We start from the raw sequence: 8,944 nt of genomic DNA, 5'->3' as shown, positions 1-8,944 counted from the left end.
GACAAAGAAGCAGGTTCAAATAGTCAATAAAATTTTAGTTTTATGTTTTGTTACATAAAAAGAAAAATGCTTTAAAAAGGGTAACTGCACTTTTTTTTTTGGAACGTTGTCTATCATTGACAATCCCTACATAAGACAAGAACATGTTTCTCTTTTTTTTTTTAATGCATTCTAAGTCGTAAAATATGGCAAGTACGAGGTGGCTAACCATAAAGCCCATAAAGCCCTCTAAAAAACATCCAAAAAACGCCAACAATACTCCATTCACATGTCATGACCTGAACGTTAACCAAGTATTATAAGCGCCAATGCTGACAAACTTGCGACACATGTATAGCTTATGCTGCTATATTGACTTATTGAGCTGCTGCGTCGCCTCTAAGTTGGTGAAAGTTAATTCTAGATTATAAATCATGCCTCTCACCTGGATAGTAAAAGGTTGTGGACATAATACGACATGTTGGTCAACTTTGACATCCAACTTAGACCCGGAGATGGCCAGAAAGACACGAAAAGACGCTCGTTTGTGGCAAAACTTTTATTTTTTAATGCATGAGGATTATGATGAATTGTTCATGTAATGATCAATCTTTATTCCAGTGAGAGCAGACATTGTAGAGTAAGTGATTGTTTTATTGTGTTGATGGTTTGTATATGGTGTTTAGAACTTACTACATTACATATATACTTACAGCTATATATAAATAGCGGAATAGAGCGACTCTCATAGGCTGTTTTGTTAGCCGACTTTTGCCAGCCTTTATTTACGAGTTAGAATGCATAAAAAGGAAAAACTTATGTGTTCATGTTTTACATAAGGATTGGAATTGATAGACAAAGTTTAAAAAAAAAAAAAAGGGAAGTTCCCGTTTAACTGTTACATACATTTGTATTTTGTTAATGTATGAGGATTATGATGAATTCTTGATGTAAAGGGGAAGATATAAACATCCCATCAATCTTCATCCCAGTGAGAGCAGACATTGTACAGTAAGTGATTGTTTTATTATGTCGATAGTTTGTGTATCTTGTTTAGAACTTACTACATTACATAAGATTAGGGCTGCAACTAACGATTAATTTGATAATCGATTAATCTGTCGATTATTACTTCGATTAATAATCGGATAAAAGAGACAAACTACATTTCTATCCTTTCCATCCCAGTGAGAGCAGACATTGTACAGTAAGTGATTGTTTTATTATGCATGCGCATAGCCTAGATCCAACGAATCGATGACTAAATTAATCGGCAACTATTTTTATCATCGATTTTAATCAATTTAATCGATTAGTTGTTGCAGCCCTACATAAGATATATACTTACAGCTAAATATAAAACAATGGAGGTTTTTAGAGCGCTTTATAGGCGGAATAGAGCGACTTTGATAGGCTGCTTAGTTAGCTGACTTTTTCTAGCGTTTATTTACGAGTTAGAATGCATAAAAAGGAAAAACTTATGTGTTTATGTTTTACATAAGGATTATAATTGATAAGACAAAATTCCAAAAAAAGTGCAGTTCCCCTTTAACTGTAACATATTTTTTTTATTTTGTTAATATATATTTTTTTAATGTATGAGAATTATGATGAATTGTTCATGTAAAGGGGAAGATATAAACACCCCATCAATATGTATCCCAGTGAGAGCAGACATTGTACAGTAAGTGATTGTTTAATTATGTTGATAGTTTGTATACATTGTTTAGAACTTACATTACATATATACTTACAGCTAAATATAAAACAATGATGGAGGTTTATAGGCGGAATAGAGCGACTCTCATAGGCTGCTTAGTTAGCCGACTTTTGCTCGCGTTTATTTACGAGTTAGAATGCATAAAAAGGAAAAACTTATGTGTTCATGTTTTACATAAGGATTATAATTGATAGACAAAGTTCCATAAAAAGTGCCGTTCCCCTTTAATTGTTTGAGCCGCGTTACCCTGTACATTACTAAAGGGGTTTAAAAAAAATAAAAAAATGATAATAAAAAATTAAACTTGCCACGTTTTTTAGTTAATTGCAGTCACATTTTGATTTAATAGCTTATTATGTTTTGGGGAATATTTCAGTTTTGGCTTGTTTCACCAAGCAAAGAGATCACAACGTGTTTTATTTATGTACAGAAATACCGCAAATAAACTGTGGACAAGTCAAGTGTGTAAAATAAAGTAATATAAAGAACACTACAGACAAAATTATATTGTTTGCAATACACACATTTTTTTAAATCCTCCAAAATCATTGAAAGATAATTTAACAACAAATTGGACAAATTACTGGACAAAAGTGGAACACTCGCGGACAATCAATACGTACACAAAGCTAACATTTCCATCAATGGCTTTTATCAAAATAACAGAGGATATCACCAACGCAATGGATGTTAAACACGTGCAGATACGTTATGTATGGATTTAACTAGAGATGTCCGATAATATCGGCCTGCAGATATTATCGGCCGATATATGCGTTAAAATGTAATATCGCAAATTATCGGTATCGTTTTTTTTATTATCGGTATCGTTTTTTGTTTTTTGTTTTTTTTTATTAAATCAACATAAAAAACACAAGATACACTTACAATTAGTGCACCAACCCAAAAAACCTCCCTCCCCCATTTACACTCATTCACACAAAAGGGTTGTTTCTTTCTGTTATTAATATTCTGCTTCCTACATTATATATCAATATATATCAATACAGTCTGCAAGGGATACAGTCCGTTATCACACATGATTGTGCGTGCTGCTGGTCCACTAATAGTACTAACCTTTAACAGTTAATTTTACTAATTTTCATTCATTACTAGTTTCTATGTAACTGTTTTTATATTGTTGTACTTTCTTTTTTATTCAAGAATTTTTTTTAAATTTATTTATCTTATTTTACTAATTTTTAAAAAAAGTACCTTATCTTCACCATACCTGGTTGTCCAAATTAGGCATAATAATGTGTTAATTCCACGACTGCATATATCGGTTGATATCGGTATCGGTTGATATCGGTATCGGTAATTAAAGAGTTGGACAATATCGGAATATCGGCAAAAAGCCATTATCGGACATCCCTAGATTTAACAAAAGCATTGGACACAATGAATCTTAATATTTTAACCAACAAATTAGAATGGTGTGGCATCATACTAGATAAAGAGCTACTTAACTATGCAATATTACCCTTCGAGTGCAATACATCCGACACTGATTGTTATTTTTTTACTCCGGTACTCTTGTCTTGTACTTTGTATTTTTATAGTGTTTTGTATATTGTACAGGATTGCTTATTATTTTTATTGGATAGTAGTCTGTTTATTTCAATTGTTAGTTGTTGCTTTTTCTTTATTACCTCGTGTAATTTATTTTTACCCCATATTTGTTCCCACTACCGCACCTTAAATTGGAGTCCTTAATCTCGTTATATGCAAATATAATGACAATAAAGTCCATCCTATTCTATTCGAACAGGAAGCAATACGTGAAGATAGGTGAAAATATGTCAACAGCGCTAGAGATATATTTCAGTGTACCCCGGAGATCAATACTGGGACCAAAATTGTTCAATCTTTATACAAACGACATTTGTAAAGGTACAAAAAGACCTAAAGTGAGTAGTACTTGCAGACGACACGGCTGTGTTTTGTTCAGGAGAGAACACACAGATGCTAATACAAAGAATAACCAAAAAGCTGTGAAAACGATGATGCTGTGTTCAAAATGTTTAAGTTATTTACTGGAATTGAGTGAGCCTATGGCTCCTTAAAAAAGGGGTAGAAAAGCGCTATACAAGTACAACCATTTACCATTTTGTTATATACATGTATTAGGGCTGCAACAACTAATCGATTAAATCGATTATTAAAATAGTTGCCGATTAATTTAGTCATTGATTCGTTGGATCTATGCTATGCGCAGAGTTTTTATTGTTTTTGTTGTTGTTTTTTTGTTGTTTTTTAAATAATTCTATATTTATTAACTGCAACATTTACAAACAGCTGAGAAACAATCAAAATAAGTATGGTGCCAGTATGCTGTTTTTTTCCAATAAAATACTGGATAGGATAGAAATGTAGTTTGTCTCTTTTATCAGATTATTAATCGATTAATCGAAGTAATAATCGACAGATTAATCTATTATCAAATTAATCGTTAGTTGCAGCCCTAATATGTATTTATATATATATATATATATATATATATATATATATATATATATATATAATATGTATATATATATATATATATATATATATATATATATATATATATATATATATATATATATATATATATATACATACATATTAAGGCTGCAACAACTAATCGATTAAATCGATTATTAAAATAGTTGTCGATTAATTTAGTCATTGATTCGTTGGATCTATGCTATGCGCATAGGTTGTTTTTTTTAATAATTTTTTTTTTTTTTTTTTAAATAAACCTTTATTTATAAACTGCAACATTTACAAACAGCTGAGAAACAATAATCAAAATAAGAATGGTGCCAGTATGCTGTTTTTTTTCCAATAAAATACTGGATAGGATACAAATGTAGTTTCTCTCTTTTATCCGATTATTAATCGATTAATCAAAGTAATAATCGACAGATTAATCGATTATCAAATTAATCGTTAGTTGCCGCCCTAATATGCATGTATGTGTATATATATATATACATATATAAATATTAGGGCTGCAACAACTAATCTATTAAATAGATTAAAATCTATTATTAAAATAGTTGCCGATTAATTTAGTCATCGATTCGTTGGATCCATGCTATGCGCATAGGTTGTTTTTTTTTTTAATTGTTTTTTTTTTTTAATAAACTTTTATTTATAAACTGCAACATTTACAAACAACTGAGAAACAATCAAAATAAGTATGGTGCCAGTATGCTGGTTTTTTTTCAATAAAATACTGGATAGGATAGAAATGCAGTTTGTCTCTTTTATCCGATTATTAATCGATTAATCGAAGTAATAATCGACAGATTAATCGATTATCAAATTAATCGTTAGTTGCAGCCCTAATATATATATATATGTATATACATATATATATATGTGTATATTAGGGCTGCAACAACTAATCGATTAAATCGATTAAAATCGATTATTAAAATAGTTGCCGATTAATTTAGTCATCGATTCGTTGGATCTATGCTATGCGCATGCGCAGAGATTGTTTTTTTTGTTTTTTTTAATAAAATGTTGTTGTTTTTTTAATAAACCTTTATTTATAAACTGCAACATTTACAAACAGCTGAGAAACAATAATCAAAATAAGTATGGTGCCAGTATGCTGTTTTTTTTCAATAAAATACTGGATAGGATAGAAATGTAGTTTGTCTCTTTTATGCGATTATGAATCGATTAATCGAAGTAATAATCGACAGATTAAACCAATTATTCTCAACAAAGGAGAAGAATTATAACCTTGGAGAAAAATTCTAACTTAAAACATTTGCATGCACGTACAACACTTCGAACTTTTAGCATATCAGTATGTGGAATTAAATTATGGAATCGATTAGCACCCCCCGCGACCCCAAAAGGGACAAGCGGTAGAAAATGGATGGATGGATTAATAAACATATAAACAATAACAATAAAATAAGATACTACGTCATTAAGTGGAACATTATTGTCTTGACTATTTATTAGCAGAACGTTCCTATTTATAAACTATGCGATGTATTATATTTCAAATGTTGGAAATGAACTTTAATCAACAAACAAAGCTAAGCTAGTAGCTAGCTTGCTAAAAGACTGCTTACCATGTTCCCACACGGACTGTCTTGACTTTATACGAGCGGTCCAACGTCAAACTTGAGGTTTCTGCGTACGAAAAAGTAAATTAATCTGTGAGACGGAACAAACTAATGTGAAAGTTTAATCACGTTTCTCGCTCCTCCATGCTGCTTACATCCGCACTGGACGTCACCATTCCACGCAGCGTCGAAGGGGTGTTAAAAAACTCAAACGCGTCGTTTATTAAATAATTGCTTCTTTTTTTACCCTCAAAATGTATTTAATGTTAATATATGTATTTATGGTTTGTGGAGGGCTATAAAAAAAAGCTCTCGGAATTGTCATTAATGGTTCGCCCCCCCCTCCCAAATTGGTACGGTCCATTTTTTTCTCTTCCAACTTTATTGACAACAATACAGTAGTTTGCATTGAGGTGACGTCACATGAGTTCTGTTTGCCCTCCGAGGGCCGCTAGTGAGACAACATTCATGTCTAAGGATGACCTCATCGTATTAGACAATTGCCTGTGCATTTGATTAGTATATATTTTTAACGTACTGTACACTGTTAAAAAAAACATTTGTGTTTTTTACAGCATATTACCGCAAAATGGAAAAAAGATAAGACTGTTTTTTACCGTAAAATTCTCCAACTGAGCTGCCAGTTTGTTTTATTTTAAAATCTAAAGTTGTTGTTTTTACAGTGTAGTACTGTAAATGGAAAATACCACAGTATGTCTTTACATTAAAAAAGAAAAGTTTTGTATAAAATCTACATTACGGTGTATTACTGTAAATGCAAAAAATTTCACCACCGTTTTTTTACATTTAAATTGTGGCGATTGAGCTGCCGTTTTTTTTTTTTACCGTAAAAAATCCACAGTTGTTTTTACGGTATATTACTGTAATTGGAAAAGCGGTACCCCAGTTTTTTTTTTTACTCTAAAATCTAAGGTTGTGTTTTTTACGGTAAAATTATTTTATTTTTTTTAGTATAAAATCTACATTTGTTTTTATGGTGTATTACTGTAAATGCAAAAAAATGTCACCACCGTTTTTTACATTAAAATTGTGGCGATTGAGCTTCGTTTTTTTTTTTTTTTTTTACCGTAAAATCCACAGTTGTTTTTACGGTGTATTACTGTAAATGGAAACTACCACAGTACAGGGTTTTTTTTTTAAATGGTAAAATTCTTTTTTTTGTCGTTGTATAAAATCTACATTTGTTTTATGTGTATTACTGTAAATGGAAAAATGGTACAACAGTAAAGGGCTTTTTAAAGTAAAAAATATTATTTTTTGTATAAAATCTACATTTGTTTCCACGTTGTATTACTGTAAATGGAAAATACCACAGTATAGGGTTTTTTTACGGTAAAAGTACTACATTTTTGTATAAAATCTACATTTGTTTTTATGGTGTATTACTGTAAATGCAAAAAATGTCACCACCATTTTTTTACATTAAAATTGGGGTGATTGACCTGCCGTTTGTTTTTGTTTTTACTGTAAAATCCACAGCTGTTTTTACGGTACCAAAGGTTTTTTTTTACGGTATATTTCTCCAACTGAGCTGCCAGGTTTTTTTTTTACTATCAATCGATTAATCGAAGTAATAATCGACAGATTAATCGATTATCAAATTAATCGTTAGTTGCAGCCCTAATGTATATATATATATATATATATATATATATATATATATATATATATATATATATATATATATATATATATATATATATATATATATATATATATATATATATTAGGGCTGCAAAAACTAATCGATTAAATTGATCAAAATCGATTATTAAAATAGTTGCCGATTAATTTAGTCATCGATTCGTTGGATCTATGCTCTGCGCATGCGGAGAGGTTGTTTTCTTTTTATAACAATTTTTTATTATTATTATTTTTTTAATAAACCTTTATTTATAAACTGCAACATTTACAAACAGCTGAGAAACAATAATCAAAATAAGTATGGTGCCAGTATGCTGTTTTTTTCCAATAAAATACTGGATAGGATAGAAATGTAGTTTGTCTCTTTTATCCGATTATTAATCGAAGCAATAATCGACAGATTAATAGATTATCAAATTAATCGTTAGTTGCAGCCCTAATATATATATATAATTATTATTATTATTATTTTTTGCATTCTATTTTAGTTACTTTGAATTTTCAACCCCCTGGCGCTGTTTTGTACTTACTTTGATTATTATTTCTCAACTGTTTGTAAATGTTGATATTTATAAATGAAGGTTTATTAAAAATAATAACAATAATGAAAAACTCGTCCGCCATCCAGGAAATTATAAAACAATTCTTCACAACAAAGGAGAAGAATTATAACCTTGGAGAAAAATTCTAACTTAAAACATTTGCATGCACGTACAACACTTCGAACTTTTAGCATATCAGTATGTGGAATTAAATTATGGAATCGATAAGCACCCCCCGCGACCCCAAAAGGGACAAGCGGTAGAAAATGGATGGATGGATTAATAAACAATATAAACAATAACAATAAAATAAGATACTACGTCATTAAGTGGAACATTATTGTCTTGACTATTTACTAGCAGAACGTTCCTATTTATAAACTATGCGATGTGTTATATTTCAAATGTTGGAAATGAACTTTAATCAACAAACAAAGCTAAGCTAGTAGCTAGCTTGCTAAAAGACTGCTTACCATGTTCCCACACGGACTGTCTTGACTTTATACGAGCGGTCCAACGTCAAACTTGAGGTTTCTGCGTACGAAAAAGTAAATTAATCTGTGAGACGGAACAAACTAATGTGAGAGTTTAATCACGTTTCTCGCTCCTCCATGCTGCTTACATCCGCACTGGACGCCACCATTCCACGCAGCGTCGAAGGGGTGTTAAAAAACTCAAACGCGTCGTTTATTAAATAATTGCTTCTTTTTTTACCCTCAAAATGTATTTAATGTTAATATATGTATTTATGGTTTGTGGATGGCTATAAAAAAAGGCTCTCGGAATTGTCATTAATGGTTCGCCCCCCCCTCCCAAATTGGTACGGTCCATTTTTTTCTCTTCCAACTTTATTGACAACAATACAGTAGTTTGCATTGAGGTGACGTCACATGAGTTCTGTTTGCCCTCCGAGGGCCGCTAGTGAGACAACATTCATGTCTAAGGAGGACCTCATCATATTA

The 8,944-nt window shown here is 30.9% G+C and overlaps 1 protein-coding gene across 2 annotated transcripts in view; it reads right to left on the bottom strand.

Annotated features, from left to right (window-relative positions):
• The window catches only part of ltv1 (LTV1 ribosome biogenesis factor), a 23,031-nt gene extending 14,438 nt beyond the window's left edge, over window positions 1-8,593 (bottom strand). The window contains exons 1-2 of one of the 2 annotated variants that reach the window (XM_062026009.1): window positions 8,456-8,593; window positions 5,782-5,842 (exon numbers count right to left, since the gene is read on the bottom strand). In XM_062026009.1, coding sequence (XP_061881993.1) covers window positions 5,782-5,784 — 3 coding nt within the window. In that variant the 5' untranslated portion in view covers window positions 5,785-5,842; window positions 8,456-8,593. Of the gene's footprint in view, window positions 1-5,781; window positions 5,925-8,455 lie in introns of those variants that run through there. The other variant, XM_062026008.1, reaches the window with a different exon arrangement.
• Window positions 8,594-8,944: the final 351 nt, after the last annotated feature.

Source organism: Entelurus aequoreus, linkage group LG18 (assembly GCF_033978785.1).
Source record: "Entelurus aequoreus isolate RoL-2023_Sb linkage group LG18, RoL_Eaeq_v1.1, whole genome shotgun sequence".
NCBI lineage: Eukaryota > Metazoa > Chordata > Actinopteri > Syngnathiformes > Syngnathidae > Entelurus > Entelurus aequoreus.
This window is presented reverse-complemented; position numbering and strand designations above follow the sequence as displayed.